Here is a 19,969-nt window from a genome sequence, read left to right on the forward strand (position 1 = left end):
TGACTGTATTGTAAAAAAAAATAAAAAAATTCTTGTAGCCACCAGAAGTCTTACTCTTCCTGACAGAGTACAGGCTTAAACCCACAATGTTATTTATCTTAATGATTTTTCATGACAAATGATTTTTTTTTATGAGATATCACGCAACATCATTTAATGAAAATTCATTAAATGTTTCACAACACACACCACCCAAGGCGATTGTTCGTTTTTGAATGACCGACATGTTGAATTAAATCACGTAGGATTGTTCTGAACCTCATTGACTTTCACAGGTATTTGCGCGATTATGTAAATTATTGTTTAGGTGATCATTAATTTACAATGGCGCAACAACACTTACAAATTTGGCCAGATGGATTGGGGAACGATCCCCAGAGATCCCCAATCCATCCGTTTGTGAACTGCCCGTGGGTACTTAGCTTCACTGTTTTTCATTCAGGAGATTGGAGACAGTCCATTTGTTGCAGTGAAACCTCTATTAGCTGGAAGAACAGTAGCTTTTCTTCATATACTTGGATATGAGTAGACTTTGTGATTAAGTTAACCCTAATATTTGACCCTCTTAAGCTAAAATTTTATAATGACTCAAGTATAAGTTGACTCAGGAAAGTGTGCTATTAAGGGCTTACATCCCCAAATGCAACGATAGTACCATGTAGCCCCCAAGTGCAGCCATTAACACAGCCAGTAACAGCAGAACAGGGCATCATAATACTGCACGTGTAAAAAGGGGGAGAGGGTTGCGCAAGTGCGATTCATGCAAAATATAAGCTCTGCTCAACCAGCATTTATAAAAGTTTTACCGTATTATATATAGTATTCAAGAAAGCAGAAAGAATACTAAGAAATGAAAAGTGCCAACAGTGCAGGGTACATGCAGAACCACACCGGTAATAACAAGGTGCTTAAAACCCTGAACACAGCTCTGGCATATAGAAGTGCACCTCTAGACTGCACTTACCCTGCACTTTTGGCACTTTTAATAGTGGTACTTTGAATATGTAGTAGAATTGACAGGAAGATTCGCTAATGAGAGATGGTACTGCGGGAAGGGATGGGGTTTAGTAGTGAAAAGTGTCCCGGAAGAACCGGGATTTTACAGGCCTATAAGTCAGAAATGTTAGGTCTGAGCCCCCATGATTTACTTTAACAAATCAGATGTACATTTCTAGACTTGCAGTTGAATATATACGGTAAATGTTATGGTGCGTACAGTAACGCAATGAATAAACTTGTCCTTTAACAGTTTAAACACACGCCTGACTAAAGTCATCTGAGGTGGCCAATAATTACCACTTCAGTTGATATTGAGACTTGTGTACAGTGACCCACTAGCAATCCACCTGGCGGATCAAATTACCTCCAGCAACGGCCAATCGTATTGTTCACGCCGATCCCCTGCCCGCCATGTGACATCACGCATGCGCTGCTCCGCATTGCAACACTGTGCCATCAACACGGCTGACATGCGTCTGTGTAACCTGGCCCAGAAATGTCAGCCAAGGGGGGATGTATGTAAACAGCATATGGAAACTGTATATTACACTTCCTATTTATTTTAAATGCATATCTCTGTTTAATTTCACACATACATAGCTAAAGATGAACATGACTCTGGATTATTTTGATTAAAACATCCTGCACATTTTGTCCTGAAACTGATCCCTTCTAGATCTATGAGTATAAAAATCGTTCATATTTAACAAGTCTTTCACACTTGATTTTTATTACATGGAATTTTCAGGTGCCAGTCGATCATCGACTCCTGCGACATTTCCTTCAGATCCCACCACTTGTCCTATTATCCCTGGGTGTGAAACTACCATTGATATATCTAAAGGACGAACAGGTCTGGGTCTTAGCATTGTAGGAGGTGCAGATACACTACTGGTAAATATATAGATTCAGATGTATTTGTTGTTGTAGAGCTAAGTCACATATGGTAAAAAAAATGGATTTCAAAATGTTACTAGGTTATCTGTATTTATAAAATGCTTACCTTAGCTTGATTCTAGGAGTCACATGTCTCATATCTAGGAGTCACATGTCTCATAAATAATGGGACATTGGTCTGGCAACCACCATCTGTGGGTATGCGTTACTAAACTCTGCAATGCGCATTCCATTGCTTAGAGACAGTAATTTGAATTAAAATTGGGACTCATAAGACTTCTCAGCTCCAGAGCATTGCCTAGGCTAAGTACGTAAAGTCAAGTGTTATGGGACGGGGAGAGAATGTGATACCTACCTCTTCAGGTTCCACCACAGTGTCTTCCTGCACATTCTTCTCCTGTGCTGGACACTGGCTTTTGCTGTTGATGTTCTCAGGCTCACCTTCCATTGCTAAAACAAAGAATCAACAAGACAAAGCTAAATGATGGCAAGAGAAGATACAGCAGCCAGAATGAGAGGAAAATGCAGATGAGTTGCAGCAGAGGTTGCTACAGTGGAATCAGAAAAGGTAGCTATTGCTCTATGTTCTCTGTATAGGGAACCACTCGGGGCCTGAAGGGAGGAAGAGTAAAAGGGGACTTGCTCCACACTCTGCATTTATTAGGCCATAGGGGAGCACCGGAATTTGCAGACTTGAGGAAAGGATGCTTCGCTCTATAGTTACATAGTGGTTGAAAATAGACATTAGTCCAAGTCCAACCAGAAAAAAAAAATAATTAAAATAAATAATTAAAACACCATCCTGAACCTGTACATATCCCAGTTGACCCAGGGGAAAGCAAAAGACCTTACAAGGCCTTGGCCAATTAGCCTTAAAAGCGCTGCGCTGCGTAATATGTTGGCGCTTTATAAATACAATAAATAAATAAATAAAAAAGGGAAGCATTTCTTCCCGACTCCAGATGGCAGTCAGATAAATCCCTAGATTAACTGTTCTGGGAATTACCTAAAAATTATAGCCGTGGATGCCCTTCAGTGCAAGGAAAGCATTCATGCCCTCTTTAAATACAGATATAGAGTTTTTCATAACTACTTCCTGAGGTAAGATGTTCCAGATTTTAACCACTCTCACTGTGAAGGACCCCTTTCTAAATAGATGGCAAAAACTTTTTTCCTCCACACGCAAATCATGTCCCCGTGTCTGTCATACAACCTGAGGGACAAAAAGCTTATCTGCCAAGCTTTTGTATTGCCCTCTGATGTATTTACACATGTTAATCAAGTCACCTCTCAGTCGCCTTTTCTCCAAGCTAAATAAGTCCAGTTTGTTCAACCTTTCTTGGTAAGTGAGATCTTCCATCCCTCTGATTAATTTAGTTGCCAGTCTTTGTACCCGTTCCAGAATGTCAATGTATTTTCTATAGTGTGGTGCCCAAAACTGTATTCAATACTCCAGATGTAGCCTCACAAGTGATTGATACGGAGGTAGTAGTATACAGTACTTACATCTCAAGATATTATTTCCCTATTTATGCATCTCACAATTTTCTTTGCTTTAGCTACTGCTGCTTGGCATTGTATAAGATTACCTAACTAGTTATCAACCAATATTCCTAAGTCTTCCTCCGAGTCTGATGTTTCCAGCTATGCTATGTATTCATCATTGACCTGAATATTAATGAAAGTAAATGAAATGTGATTTGAAGCTGTTTTTTTTTATCTAGCTGTATTCAGATCTTCATTTGTATTCTTTTTTTCTTTTTATACATTGTCTTATTTTTGGTTACTGTCTATACATTTTTTAGGGTGCAATTATTATTCACGAGGTATATGAAGAAGGTGCAGCTTCCAAAGATGGCAGACTGTGGGCTGGAGACCAAATATTAGAGGTACAGGGAGTATATACTGTAAATACGGTTTTTCTTTTGTTCTTTAATGGGTCTGTTATTATAAAAACCAGTCTTAATTTTGTAGGTAAATGGCATTGATCTAAGAAGTGCTACACATGATGAAGCCATAAATGTGCTGAGACAGACACCACAAAAAGTCCGGCTTTCAGTATACAGAGATGAGGCACAGTACAAGGAAGAGGATATGTATGACATTCTGAATGTGGAGCTGCAGAAGAAACCAGGGAAAGGACTTGGATTGAGCATTGTGGGAAAAAGGTGAATTAGCACAGTGTATAATGCCTGGTGAATCTTTATTGAAAGGGTTTGTTACAGACTTAAAGTACCCCTAAATGGTTTATTATAAACATCATTTTCATACAGTTTTATTTGGGGTGCTGTGACAAATGTCACAGCACCACCCTCCAGCGCCCCTTGATTGGGGGGCTCTGCATAGCCTTAATCTTTGGGTGAGCAGAATGTTGATTATGGGCATGGAGGAAGTGGCAGTACTTCCTCCTCTCTGCCCATCCGTAGGAACTCCACTCAACGCATTAGTTCCCGCAGTGTTACTTCACCTAGTAGAGCTGCGATGTGTGCAGACTTGTGTTGATTGAGCTTGGTGCACTATCTTTCTGAGCTCAATCACCACAAACCTGCACACGTCGCAGCTCTCCTGCATGCGGTGTGAAGTAACACCTTCAGGAACGATAAGTGGCGAGTAAATGGAGTGCAGCCACTTCCTCCCCTCCCAGTAGATTATGGCTGAGCAGAGCTTGGGGGCACAGGGGCCGCTGGAGGAGGAGCATGGTGCTGTGACGTTTATAATAAACCGGTTTAGGGGTACTTTAATTTCTGCCAGTTAACTGCTGAATGAAGCAAATGTACCTAGTGATCCAAGAAATAATGGCATAGTTCTAAAAAATATTTCATTATCATTATAACTTCTACCACCATGCATTAATCCTTTCCAATCAAATTTTTGCATCACCCACATACCTCCAGGACTTGGCATCAGGGGATGGGGCCAGGGCGATCTTGTTCCCTTTGCTCTGCCACATTGATTGCATGCCAGCGCAAAGCAAACTTACGTGCCACATGGTGCCTGAGGGGATCAAAGTAGCAGACTTTGTCCGACACTTTTGATGCACACAGGTTGACGCCATGCTGGACTATATTCGTCTACTACGCTCTAATACGCATTGTTGAACTTGTTTGCTACTCTTTTAACTTTTGTGCTTGGGAAGGGATGGGGGGTGGCCTGGCTGACAGATCTGTGTGTGTGGTGGTGTTGGTGGGGGGAGGGGGGTTGGCCAGCACTATGAAGTTACACCTTTGTCTCTCAGTATGGTATGCCTCTAAATGAGCTGCTAAAAACACATCAGCCCAAATTCTGCATAGAGATAAGCTTTCCTGCTTTGTTGGTATGCACTTTAATGGCTTTGTATGCTATTCTTTTTGTATTCAAAAGACTGTAAGCCGTATGTGGTAGGGGCTAGTGTGAAGTCTCTCCCCCAATAGTTATAGGCTAAATGTTAGTCAAGTGGGGTATCTGCAAGCTTTACATTGTAATGGTTTTGAGACTAAGCTAAACAGATGAGGGCTTAAAATGTGTTTGATGGATTTTCTAAAAGCAAGAAGTCTTGGATTAGATGGATTTTCTAGGAATTTGGAGTTCCTCTGATGGACTGCATCATCGGCAATCAGCAAACATTATAAATCGCCCCACCGGGTGACTGACCATGTAATTGTTAAACTGCATCTTCTGTTAACAGTACAGATTCCATTAATTTATTTATTTTGTGGGCTTGTACTGATTGTAGTATTTTCCACCCCTCAGGAATGACACTGGAGTGTTTGTGTCGGATATTGTAAAAGGTGGCATAGTAGAGATAGATGGGAGGCTAATGCAAGGTGATCAGATACTGTCCGTGAATGGTGAAGATGTTCGAAATGCCACACAAGAGGCTGTTGCAGCCCTATTAAAGGTAAATGTGACTTGTTTAATTATTTAATTTAGATGTTATTATTAAACATAAATGGGTATGGTTAATTACACTGATCACAATATTAAATCCACTGAAAGGTGACAGAAATAATGATTCTCTTATTACAATGGCACCTGTGAAGTGAGTGGGATATATCGGGCTGCACGTGAACAGTATGGCAAGTACTTGGTGATGGGAGTGTGATGTAAGTGATGTGTAAGATGCAGGATAAATGGGCAAGCGTAAGGATTTGATTGAATTTAACCAGGTCCAATGTGATGACTGGACCAGTGATGTGATGACCTCTCTCTCTCACTTCCTGATGTCTTATGACAATCAGCATCTGCTGATTATCTATTCCTCTGTATGATGTACATACAAGTTGATGTGAGAAATACCAGGGATTTACATTGCAAAGCAGATAGAACTAAGTTCCACTGAGTTTTAATGCATGCATTCACAGACATCAGTGAGCTCTGCTAGTTTCTTCGATAAGTGGCTAGTTTCTTCGATAAGTTGCTAATTACTTTCTTATCTTTTCTTAACCCCAATTTATGACGGTTTCTCTTTTTTTTTTTTTTTCCTAGCTAGCAGTGATCTCTTCTCTGCTTCAGTTAACTCTTTCCTGACTCATTTTCTGCTCCTAATATCTATGAGAATTGCAGGAATAAAAATGTTGTTTGCTTCCCTTTCTTTGCTAAACTGTCACTGTCCCCTGAGCTGTTACTACCTCTATGCTAGTGTTTATGGTTTGGCATCCTTCTATTTTCCTGTAGCAGTAGAGCATTGTACCATCTTAGCCATCAGAGAAAGCAGAATCAGGATGATACCATTTATTGGCTTAAAAGAAAAAGAGTAAGCTTTCTGCTAATTAGCCTTCTTCAGACTTTGTTCACGTATATTGTCCATATGTTAGAGGACACCGCCATATGTACATTCAACATTCAAAAGAGATGCATAGATTTTTCAACAAATATAAATAAATGTAATTCAGATGCTTTAAAGTGGAGCTGAACTCTTGCACAGGATAGAGGGAAAGCATAGATAAATGCACCCTGTATATATTTAGAGAGCCTGTCTAATTCTTCCTCATCTGTGTCTAATCACAAGTTGTTATTTGATCTCTACACTGTGTCACCTGACTGCCACAACATCTAAACTCATTTGAAAGCAGGAAGTAGGCACACTGCAAATGTATTGCAGGATTTGTATCAGCTGTAACAAAGAAATGTTTTTCTTTAAAGGTTACCGTATGTTGTTGCATATCTTTTAGAGCAGAAAGGAAGTTTTGAGTTCAGGTCCACTTTAATTACAACAGAACATCCAAAGTGGGTCTTGACAGGATGTTTGCTACTTACCTGTTCTCTGTTTTTGATGGGCTTCTCTCCATTGTGACTTTGACTGCAGCCAGTCGCACAGAGGACAAAGAAGCAGCGTATGCCCTGGCCACTCGTGCTCCCTGTAATTTCTCGCTCTTGCCCAGATGTGCACAGCAACCGAGGCCAGTACAGTGTTATGCATTCTTGACAAGTACCAATCAAACATCAGCATCATTTCTCAAGTATGCATGCCCAGAACACTATCAGCTGCTGTGCACATTCGGGCAGGAGCGCAAATTACAGGAATTATTTGTTGAATGGGGGGCAGAGCAGCACAACTGAAATGAGCCCATTCAAACCAGTGATCGCTAGTCAGAGTGTTGGACAGAATAGGTGGTGGTGGCGGTGCCGCTGCCGACACTGGAAAGTACAAATCCGGCCCTGCATATTGTACAGGACTACCAGGTTTTTGTGCTGGGGTCTTTGTGCCAAATACCATAACATATCTTCTGAAGTTTTGTAAAGTCTTTGTCTTATCTTATGTATATTTTACAAATAGAGACCAAACAAAAAAGTAGAGGGTTTATAGGCCAGTGAGAGTCTGTCAAGTATCCATAAAACATAACCTTTATTACAAAATGATAAAAGTCAGGTATGTGAACATGAATCAAACATCGAATCCATAATCATGTCAGTGTATAGATAATATGCAGCTGTACACTTTTGCACATTTCGTAGCTGTACTGCTACTTCTTTAGAGGCATAGAATTGCAAATGGATGTTCATAAAGATGGAAATAAAATCACAAAATCAAATACCGTAAGCACACTCTTATATATCCTGGATGGATATAATAGTGTGCTTATTTGATGTTGTGATTTTATTTCCATCTTTATGAACATCCACTTGCTCTTTTGTGGATCGATGCTCAGAAAATCCACAAAAGAGTAAGAGTGTAGGGTCAGACGCAAGTCATCCTGTGTGTATAAAATAGCAGCTAACAAGGTAGTGGCATCCGTGTTGGTAGTAGTCTTGTGGGGGAGCAGTAGTAAGAGATAATTGGGTAGGTATGCAGTGTCTCCTGTATGGTTAGACTTTAAAGTGAACCAAGCCGAAGCATGGGTTCAAAACAAGCTCTTACCCTGAAGAGAGGGAAGCCTCAGGATGCTATTGAGGCTTTCCTCCCTGGTCAGGAGCTCCCCGTTTCAGAGCGCAGCCCCCCTCCACAACGGGGCCATGCAGCTCCACTTCCTCATTCTTTGCCGCGATGTAGCCGTAGGAGCCACCTGCTCATGCGCAGTAGTGCGGAGCCCGCGGTTTCTGCTCACTGTGCATGCGCGGGCGGGCTCAGTCTGCTATTGCGCCATGAATAAGGAAGAGGAGCTGCAGGGCCCTGATCTGATTAGTGACAATGCCTTGTCACTAATCTTCTGGGGGGCCACGCTTAGTGAGGGGGTAGAGAGGGAAGCCTCAATAGGATCCTGAGGCTTCCTTCTCTTTAGGTAAGGATCTGATTGTGTCCCCTAGCTTTGGCTCGGGTACACTTTTAAAGTGGTATTTATTCTGGTGAACCCTACACAACACCACTACCATTTATGGCTTTAAAAGTAATATATGTTTATATAACAAACTCTTTTAATCACTATTTCATAGTGTTCAGGTCTGATTCTTGGTTTGCCTTGTTTGGTATCTTGTGTTGAATTTTGTGAGATGATTCCATTTAATATTTTATCTGATAAATGCAGGAAGAGTGACATCTGCTGGCTTTAGTGTGTCACTATCACACATCGAATTGCAATGTCTAGAAAGGTTATCTGAGTGAAATTGTTATTAAATAGAAAATATTGTTAGTATACACACTTCAATGCATTTATCATTGAACAAGTGATGGATGATTTTATTTTCTGTTTTGTTTTTTTTAAATACTGCCTGAGCATAACTTTGGCATATCATATTAATTAGACATTTGCATCCCTGTTCCTTTTCTTATAATATTTATCATTTTATTTTCTGAAAGGGATTGGCCCATTATAGGGTTGAGACATTAAGGCAGAAACCACATGATAAAATGCTTTGGATTCTTATGTAGAGCCTTTGGTTTTGTAACTATTACACCGTACAGAGCATTTTGAAGCCCCTGTTTCATTAATATTGCTAAATAAATTTAACATTTACAAATAATCCATAAGGTTTATATGTGATACAGAGGAGACAGCCCAATATCATTAGCCAAGTCAAGTCAATACAATGACTAGCTGTTATCGTATTCTAACAAAAGTATCTTTTTTTTGTTTTAAACTTTTTTTTAATCCGCTTTTCTATTTTTTAAAAAGATAGCCTCTTTGAATCACTGCTTATTTGGTAACTTGTCTTTAACTGTCAGTTATTTCAATAAGCCAGTCTAATGCCCATGGATTTAGCTGGACAGTAGACTAAACAGGCATCACAGGAAATATTTAGTATTACAGCTGATAACGTTGCAAGGAAAAACAAATTAAAATACATTGCAAATAATATTCTTCTTCTTGCTCTTTCTTGTTAAATTCCATCCAACTCCTCCTAATGTACATGGCAGTTCACATTGAGTTTGTGTTCTGTTTAACGACAATGAGCTCTATTCACAAAACGTCTCATAAATGTCTTATTTATCACCTAAATCAGAGGTCCCCAACCTGGGGGCCGCGGCCCCCTGGTGGTCTGTGGGCAGATTTCTGGGGGGCCGCTGTGGATCTGGCCTTGCCCCCTGTCCCCCCCCCCCCCCCCCCCCCGTGGCCGCCGCTCCTGTTACCTTATGATCGGGTGGCCGCTTCCTTCCTTCCTTATATTCCCCATAGCCCCTCTCCTCTTTGAAGCATCTCGTATTACAGCAGCACTTCCTGTGCGGCTGCTGTAAGGAGGGAAGGAGGTGGGGCAGCTTTCCCATGGTAACGGCGATCGCGGGAAGCGCTGCTGTAATAAGAGATGTTACAAGAGGAGAGGAGCTATGAGGAATATAAGGAAGTGACCGCCCGCTCATAAGGTACCGGGAGCGCCGGCCGCCGGGTGGGGGGGGGGGGGGGCTTAGGGGGTTAGAGGGCACCTCTCCTAGCTACACTGGGGCAGCTATACTGGGGTAACTACTGGCTACACTGGGCTAACTGTACTGGCGACACTGGGTCAGCTATACTGGGCTAACAATACTTGCTATACTGGGCTAACTGTACTTGCTATACTGTGGTAACTGTACTTGCTATTCTGGGCTAACTATACTTGCTATACTGGGGTAACTACTGGCTTACTGGGCTAACTGTACTTGCTATACTGGGGTAACTGTACTTGTTATACTGGGCTAACTATACTTGCTATACTGGGCTAACTGTACTTGCTATACTGGGCTAACTGTACTTGCTATACTGGGGTAACTATACTAACTATATTGGGGTAACTATACTACCTAACTAACTATACTGGGGCAACTATAGTCCTTATACAGGGGCAACTGTGTTAGCTACCTATACTGGGGGCAAATATACCTAGATACCTACTTACCTATATACTACACTCAAAATCTGGGAAAAAAGGGGGGGCTGCCGCTGCCACTAGCCACACCCCTGCCCCCCCCCCCCCCAATTCCCCCCGGGGCCTGGAGAAAATTTTGGTCGGGATAATGAGCCCCGGGCTCGAAAAGGTTGGGGACCCCTGACCTAAATGATAAAAATAACAGAAACACTTGATCTGCATATGCTTGTTCAGGGCTTATGGCTAAAAGTATTGGAGGCAGAGGATGAGTAGGATAGCCAGGCAACTGATATTGTTTAAAAGGAAATAGAGATGGCAGCTTCCATACCCCTCTAGCCTTAGTTGTCCTTTAAGGCTTCTTGCACACAGGGACGTTACAGGCGCACGTTAGTGCAGCCTGTAACGCTCCCCCAACGCACAGCAATGTAACACGACACAAGTGGGCTGTTCACACTGCCCACGTTGCGTTACATTGTAACGCAGCAAAGTGCTGCATGCTGTGCGTTCTCCGCGGCTAAGCCGCGTTAGACTGTTTGCACATGCTCAGTCATGTTGGGGAGGAGGGGAGAGCGGCCGGGCACATGGCTAATTAATATTTACTGCACTCAGTGACGTGAAGTGTTTACTTATTGGAGCGGCTGGTCTGTGCGGCGATTGGCCGGGCGGGACCACGTGATGCCGCATGCGTCCAAGAGTACGCATCACGGCATCACGGACGCCAGAGTGAGCTGCACAATGCGGCTCACTCCGACGTCCACACCAGAGAGCACCTGGTGTTGTGTTAGGGGCACGTTATGTGCCCTATAACGTCCCCTAAACGCAATGTCCTGGTGTGTAACTAGCCTAAAACTATTCAGAGGCTTTCCTCTATGGAGGAAAGTATCCTTTTACTTTTTTCCCCTCATAGGTATACTTTAAAGAGGAACCGAACTAAATTAAAACTAAACTAAATTAAACTTAACTATTGCATCCACAGCAACATAAACAGGAAGTACAATTCTATATAATGCTACTCATCCACTGTTGTTTAACATTTTTGATAATTGGGTTGCTGCATCCGTCACATGTACCCGAGATGACGTGACATGTTTAAGTATTTTTTTTATAGTGCCAACATATTACATAGCGCTGTATAGAGTATATATTGTTTTGTCATTAACTGTCCCTCAGAGGGGCTCTTAATCTAGTCCCTACCATAGTCCTATGTCTATGTATGTATCGTGTAGTGCAAGTCTCATAGTCTAGGGCCAATTTAGGGGGAAGCTAAGTAACTTATCTGTCTGTTTTTGGGATGTGGGAGGAAACTAGTGTGCCCAGAGGAAACCCACACAGACACGGGGAGAACATACAAACTCCTTGCAGATGTTGACCTTGCTGGGATTTGAACCGAGGACCCAGCACTCGAAGGCGAGAGCGCTAACCACTACGCCACTGTGTTGCCCATGTGTTCAGATAGACATGTGTATATACAGTGGCAAGAACAGAGACACCTATGCTGTACTCATTTTCTTTTTTATTCTGCCTGAAAAAGTTAATATCCAGCTATTTGATTTTTTTTTTCAGTCAGGGTATAGCGCTCCTCAGTGATAACAGCCATAAAAAACCTTGCTAAGCAGATAACTGGACTTCTTACTGTGAGGGGAAAAGATAAAAAGGTCAATAGTTCATGTATTTTCCCTCTGGGATGCTTTAGACACTGCAGTTGAGTAGAGACAATAAAACATTAAATCTACTTTGTACATAAAATAAAACCATGGAATGTCTAAAGTCATTTTTAGGAGTAGGAGGACGGATTCAGTTGTTTATCTCATCAGTTTATTTTCACCTCGGGTTCACTTTAAAAATGCAAAACACTTTTGCGTCTGTGATTTTGGGAGCCTTTGAAGTAGTTGTCCCAGCATGCAACACAATCCATGCCTCGGAGGAATGCCTGCAATGAATCCTTCATATTAAAATGTAATGTTCATTATTATGCAAGCATGGTCTATTTTTAGTATGGTCCGCTTTAAAGACTGAGACTCATTGTAGCAGTGTAGAAGGTGCAATGTACAGGTTAACAACACTATTCACTACTTTTCTTTTTATGAAAATGTCCAAATAACCTTGCACTAGTTTTGTAAATCCTACAATATTATATTTTCATTTATTGCCTGTATACTGAGCCCAGAGGTATGGCTGTAAATATGTCCTTTCTATCCTCAGTAGAAAAGAAGAGATTACCTTTCAATTTAAAAATGTTTCTATAAAATGGAGTGTATGTGTAGCCTGCATATAATCATTTTATGTGAAAAGAGAGGTTTATAATCCCTGTAAACAATAATCAACATGAAAGCTGACTATCTGTTATGGGTCCGTTTGCACTTAATTCTTTTGGCACCTTTTGTCTTTACCCCAAAAGTGCACCATCAACTGCAATTTCTCTCCATTAGGCCCTATTGTTAAATCATGAAAACTAAGGGAGGAGGCTTATTAAAACAAAAATGGCTTCAATAGAATGGCTGTAATCATATATTCAATGACTCAGGAGATCCATAACTGGATAATAATAGCACGTTACATCTGATGACTCCAGATGGTGGAACATAAAATAAAGAGCAGCAATAACTGTAATCTCGCAAGGCCTTGTTTAATAATCCCATTGATTCCCCATGTGGTTATTTTAGGAGACCGCAGTCCTGGCTGAACCAAAACTTGATTTGGGTATCCTAAAAATTTAGCTTCAGAATTGTGGAGCGTATAAGCTTAATGCTGAAACTCGCTCTTTCAGCTTAAAGATGCCTTATTTATCTACATTTTTTTAACTGTTTATTTTCCTGCAAAAACTTCCATTTCGTGTCAGGAGACTGAAGACAAAATATGAACAATTGCTAATTTAGATCAGTACTTCTCATTTTATAAATAGAAAAAAATTGAGAAATAGAATTAAATAGTAAGCACGTGCATTACTGCTGTAGTGGTATAGGATCCGTTATTTAAAAGCCAGTAAAATCAGCAATGATTAAAGAGAACCTGAACTGAAAATAAAAAGTCAAAATAAACATACACGTCATACTTACATCCTGTGTAGTCTACTCATCAATCTCTTTCTCCTCTCCTGTGTCCTGTTAGTCCACTGTGATCAATGGAATGCGCTGTCCTCTATTTTGAAAATGGCCATTACCCCATAACAGCTTCCTGGTCAGCACACTGTTAAACTGTAATATCGTTCACTTGAGCATGGACATTACCTTGCACATTCAGTTGTAACTGACAGCAGCTGATATATAACTGACAGCAACTGGCATATTTCAGTTCTGACAAAATATTGTCAGAACTGGAAGGGGTCACTGTAAGAAGAAAATGGTGAGCATCTGAGAGGAACTGGCAGTGAGTTAAGTATGTAATATTCATTTGCAGCTACACCATGTGTGTATTTTAAATAATTTTACTCCGTTCAGGTTCCAATTAAAGGGTCAGCAGTGATTGCTTCCATATTTTAGACTTTATTGTAGGTATACATGTCACATTTTTTTTCTATTGGTTAGATATTAGATAATATTTTCTGATATAAACATTGCATCCAAAGTACATAACTTACCTTTTCGCCGTAAAAAAAACAGCCATTATTGTTACATCCCATCCTCCCCCCACCGATAGGCAGCCATCAAGCTGGGGAGCAGGCCACGGCAACACAGGGAGGGGTTGGCCACAGAGCTCTGGACTTCTTCAGCGAGGCTTTGGTCAAATCCCACCATGGCAGTTTTGCTGACAGGGATACAGGGTTTGACAATAATAGCCGTATCCTGGTGAACAGGTGCATCATATCCCTGTTACATAAGTGTTCAATTGCCAAAGCAACATTCTGGTACTATAGGGATAACATTTATTGCATTTATAAATACACTGGATGATAGTCTTTAAGAAATGGAAACATTGATCCATGTTCTACCATTTTATAGATTGAGCATTGATTGGATATGTCCCTTATTTATTCCATCAAGTACAGTGAGCGTTTTAGGGACTGCAGGTAGAAGCTTTACAGTTTGCCCATAGCTTCAATCGGCATTGATCAGTACAAAGCTAGCAAAGGCATGATCAATATGATATATACCAAAGCACACGCGCGCCAGCACTAGATGTGCCCTGCAGATTGACCGATACCAGTATTAACGGTTAACACAGCCTCCCCCTGTTCGCCTCCTCCCCTATCAAACAACAATTGTAACACAAAGAGGTAGCGCCACTAAGGATCAGCTGTACACCACACTATCCTTCTCCCAATTAAACAGATGACATGGGCTCAACATCAATCTCTCAATATACTAATAGCTTATAACATATCCTATATCAGTCCATTGGAAACAAAACAGTCTCTAAAGTGACTTGATCGCCTATCTTCAGAATCCTTCAATTTTCACGATGGCAATAGATATCCTCCACCACACCCTTTGTGCCAAACTCACCGTCCACCTAGACCCTCAGACAGGTCTAGTCACACCTTGGGACCATTACCAGGTTGTCCCCCACCTCTCTGGCACGGATAATGATGATTCACCCTTGTCCCTCTCTTCACCGATCACCGTCTTCTTAATATATATTGCTGGACTCCAAAAACCTCAATAAAAAGGACCTCTCATAGCGTAATACTGTATAGCATTTATTACTTTAAAACACAGATTGCACTCACGTTTTCCAAGTTAAAATCAAAGCACAGAGTTTTTCTTGAGGCGGGCTCTCCCCCGCTATTGTTGGCCGCAGGCAGGCTGGTTGCTGTAGTCCCTCCGTGTGCTACACCGTTGGTGCGCGCTCCCCTCCGGCTACACTCCACGTGAGACGCCTGCCGCTCGATGAACGCTTCCTGCTTGCGTGGTTAGGCTCCGCCCGACATGTTTCGTCATCAAATGACTCATCAGGGACACCCCTGGGTGTCCCTGATGAGTCATTTGATGACGAAACATGTCGGGCGGAGCCTAACCACGCAAGCAGGAAGCGTTCATCGAGCGGCAGGCGTCTCACGTGGAGTGTAGCCGGAGGGGAGCGCGCACCAACGGTGTAGCACACGGAGGGACTACAGCAACCAGCCTGCCTGCGGCCAACAATAGCGGGGGAGAGCCCGCCTCAAGAAAAACTCTGTGCTTTGATTTTAACTTGGAAAACGTGAGTGCAATCTGTGTTTTAAAGTAATAAATGCTATACAGTATTACGCTATGAGAGGTCCTTTTTATTGAGGTTTTTGGAGTCCAGCAATATATATTAAGAAGACGGTGATCGGTGAAGAGAGGGACAAGGGTGAATCATCATTATCCGTGCCAGAGAGGTGGGGGACAACCTGGTAATGGTCCCAAGGTGTGACTAGACCTGTCTGAGGGTCTAGGTGGACGGTGAGTTTGGCACAAAGGGTGTGGTGGAGGATATCTATTGCCATCGTGAAAATTGAAGGATTCTGAAGATAGGCGATCAAGTCACTTTAGAGACTGTTTTGTTTCCAATGGACTGATATAGGATATGTTATAAGCTATTAGTATATTGAGAGATTGATGTTGAGCCCATGTCATCTGTTTAATTGGGAGAAGGATAGTGTGGTGTACAGCTGATCCTTAGTGGCGCTACCTCTTTGTGTTACAAATGATCAATATGATATCAGATTTCTGCTAATCCATATCAAATAGCGCTAGGTCAAGGAAAAATCGATCAATGTATATATGTAATATCGTAAATATTGATCAAAGTAACACCTGGTCTCTCAGAGTAGAGGCCTACGGGGGTCTAATTTTTCAGACCCACACCCGCAGCCCCGCTACCCACACCTGACCCACAACCCGATTAAAATAAAAAAGGGTACCTAAATCCAACCCGCATTTTGGGAAACCCGCAGGTACCTGACCCTATGCAGGCCTCTATCTCAGAGTGCTCTGGGGCACAAGGCTGCATAACTAAATGAATACGGGTAGAAGGCTGCGCATCCCTGACCTAATACTACAGTTAAATGGTTAATCGATGTGGCGTACACCGCCCCTCCGGAACTAAAAATGCACACCCCGCATCCTAACAATGCAATACTGGTTTATGGAGAAAGTTTAGTTTTGATTATAGTTTGCATGCAAAATACAATTTACTGGACATCTGCGCCAACATTGAGGTAATTCTCCGGAGCAGATGTCCTACACTATCTGACCTAAGTTAAAAACATATGTCCTTACCCTGGCAGCAGCTAGGCAGAAATGTGTAACTTACTTTCAATATGGACAGCAGAGAAAGCCAGCGCTCACCACATGGGCTGCATTTGAATGGCTTATCACCTCACGTGCACCATTTAACAGCTCAAATACACACTCAGCAATCAAACACATGCACAACATATGCATAACTAAATACTTACCATGCAAACAGGAAAGCACAATTGGAGCTGCTAGCCTGGTAGTTACAAAATTATGGAAACAAATATGGGTAGAAGGCTGCGCATCCCTGACCTATGCCACATCGATTAACCATTCAACTCTAGTATTAGGTCAGGGATGTGCAGCCTTCTACCCGTATTTGTTTCCATAATTTGTTAACTACCAGGCTAGCAGCTCTCATTGTGCTTTCCTGTTTGCATGGTAAGTATTTAGTTATGCATATGTTTTGCATCCGTTTGATTGCTGAGTGTGTATTTGAGCTGTTAAGTGGTGCACATGAGGTGATAAGTCATTCAAATGCAGCCCATGTGGTGAGCGCTGGCTTTATTCTCTGTTGTGCATAACTAAATGGCCTGCGCTAAACATCACTGGTAGAGCAGGGCAACACACCAATTTACAGCAATATACAGTTTACAGATATAGGAAGCGTTTCTGATGCTGAAATCAGGATAACTAACTAATATAACATTTGGTATCCTGATGTAGTACATACTATATATGTTCACATACAATAATGTAAAAAAAATGCATATAGGAAAATCCTAGAAAAAACCCTCCAAAGTTAATGCTTTCCTGACATCTAACTGTTATCTCCCCAATGTTGACCACTGCCCAGTGCCAAAGAGGGATATGGTTGCTGCCATGTTTATTCAATACCAGTTGCCTGGCAGTCCTGCTATTTTGCTGCACTAGTGTCTGAATCAAACATATCTCACCTCTAACAAGCATGCATCAAGTCTTGTCAGTTTTTTTGTCAGAAATGTCTGAACTATATGCTAGTTCAGGATCTATGGCTAAAATTATTACAGGCAGTAGATCAGCAGGTCAGCCATTGTGCCTTGTTTAAAAGTAAATACATATGGCAGCCTGCATATCCCACTCACTTCAGTTGTCCTTTAAAATTCCTCTTACAGAAACCAGATGATGCCAGCACAGGTGGTGATCATCATAACCAATAAATCACCCACTGTACAAAACGGCCACTTATAGCCCATAAATTACGATTCTCGTTCCCAAATAAGGAACTATCCCAGTTTAAATTTTAAGTATACATACATCTTATAGTCTAACACAGGTAACATTATATACCTCATGCACAAAAGACACATTAAATCAATTTCAGTGCTGTCATTTTTTTTTCCTTTTAAATATAAATTATAACTCACAAATGCTAAATACTACTTTTAAGTGGCTGGTCTTTAAACAGAATGCTAGATAAATGTATTTTGGGAGCGCATCATCCACTTAAGCAAGCACAGTTAATTTGTGTATACTTTATGCTCTCTGTTTCTTTCAGTGTTCTCTAGGTACAGTTAAGCTTGAAGTTGGGAGGATAAAGGCGGGTCCTTTCCACTCAGAACGGAGGCCATCACAAGGCAGTCATGTGAGTATGACAAGGCTCACTGATTCATGAAATCCTGTGTTCATTAAGATTCAAAGATGTTAATCCCCATATTGTGTCAGACCAGTGAGAGTTCATGGTTGTGTTGCATTTTGCAAAGATAGTTCAATTTAATAGGATATACAGATTTCTTGTTATGTGTGTTCTGATGATACAATAGGTCATCTATGGTATTTACTGCCTTTTTTATAATGTCATTAATAAAAGATTATTCAGTGAAGATGCAAAGAATGCTGATTTATAATCAAACCCATTATGTATCTTATCCATTCATGGTTTTAGGATGCTTAAAGAGAACCTGAGGTGCGTTTGAAAAATCCTATTAAGACACAGAGGCACATTCTGCATACAATGTCCAGCTTCTGTCTCCTTACAGTGTCCCTCCAGTCTCCCCCCGTGCTCTGCTGTCCCCCATAAAAAATGCCACTTTTCAGCAGAGTATCAGTCTGTAACATTGATGTGTTGCTGAAAAAGTGACATCACCCGTGTAAGTGTACTCAGGCCCTAAGCCTGTTTTTAGTCTCTGTGGCTTTTACTGATGCTTCAGTTGCATCATGTCTACTGTTAAGGCTGCAAGTGGTTAAGGCACAGTCTTAATCTGTCTGCAGAGAATGCAGCCTACAGCACAGTTCCCTTGCCATGCAGGAAATCTCCACTATCAAGGCTTCTGACCAGAGATTTATTATGCATCAGGCGATCAGGGTGCTTATGCACACACAAAAACACGTTTTGAAATTAGAGTGCATACACAGATTTAGGCAATCATTGTTTTTTTGCCATGATTGGGACTCAAAAGGACCACTATTGTAAAAATAATGTTACATTTCAAATGCATATTGTATGTATAAAATGTACATTTGTCTTAAAAAAAAATCATAATACATTACTTTTTTATTTATGTCTTTTGCAGTATATAGTATTAATCTGGCAGCTCTGGCAAGTTTTGGACTAGTCCAACTCCTCATTGTGGATTTTCAGAAATTTCTTTTATTTTCAAAAGCACTTTCTGGATGGCATTGGCACAGTCCAACTGCCAGAATAGTGTGTGGAAAATCAGCAGGTTTTGTACATATGCTTTACAGGGAGTCCTTTTAAAAATTAAATTTTTGGATTTTTAGATAGTTAAAGAGAACCCGAGGTGGCTTCCTAAGAATGAAATCCGCACACAGAGGCTGGGTCTGCCTATACTGCCCAGCCTCTGTTGCTATCTCAATCCCCCCTAAGTTCCCCCTGCGCTCTGCTATCCCCATAAATCACAGCCGCGCTGTAGTGTCACTCTGCGTGCCCCCCAGCGCCTCCTGCATAGCTCTGGTCCCCGCCCGCGTCCCTTCCCTCCCCGCTGATTGAAGGGAAGGGACGCGGGCGGGGACCGGAGCTATGCAGGAGACGGGGGAGCGGCGAGAGTGACACTACAGAGATAAACACAGTCCGCTGTGTGTCGACAGCGCGGCTGTTATTCATGGGGGCATAGCAGAGCGCAGGGGGAACTTTGGGGGGATTGAGATAGCAACAGAGGCTGAGCAGTATAGACATACCCAGCCTCTCTGTGCGGATTTCATTCTTAGGAAGCCACCTCGGGTTCTCCTTAACTTCAATTGAA

At 41.6% G+C, this 19,969-nt stretch overlaps 1 protein-coding gene across 9 annotated transcripts in view; it reads left to right on the top strand.

The window, feature by feature from the left end:
• Window positions 1-19,969, top strand: part of MPDZ (multiple PDZ domain crumbs cell polarity complex component) — a 217,084-nt gene that overhangs the window by 167,932 nt on the left and 29,183 nt on the right. For all 9 annotated transcript variants that reach the window (XM_068234923.1, XM_068234937.1, XM_068234947.1 and 6 more), the window contains 5 exons: window positions 1,748-1,893; window positions 3,702-3,785; window positions 3,871-4,064; window positions 5,626-5,773; window positions 18,265-18,351. In XM_068234923.1, the coding sequence (XP_068091024.1) occupies window positions 1,748-1,893; window positions 3,702-3,785; window positions 3,871-4,064; window positions 5,626-5,773; window positions 18,265-18,351 (659 nt within the window). The remainder of the gene's footprint in view (window positions 1-1,747; window positions 1,894-3,701; window positions 3,786-3,870; window positions 4,065-5,625; window positions 5,774-18,264; window positions 18,352-19,969) is intronic.

This window comes from Hyperolius riggenbachi, chromosome 1 (assembly GCF_040937935.1).
Source record: "Hyperolius riggenbachi isolate aHypRig1 chromosome 1, aHypRig1.pri, whole genome shotgun sequence".
Classification (NCBI taxonomy): Eukaryota; Metazoa; Chordata; class Amphibia; order Anura; family Hyperoliidae; genus Hyperolius; species Hyperolius riggenbachi.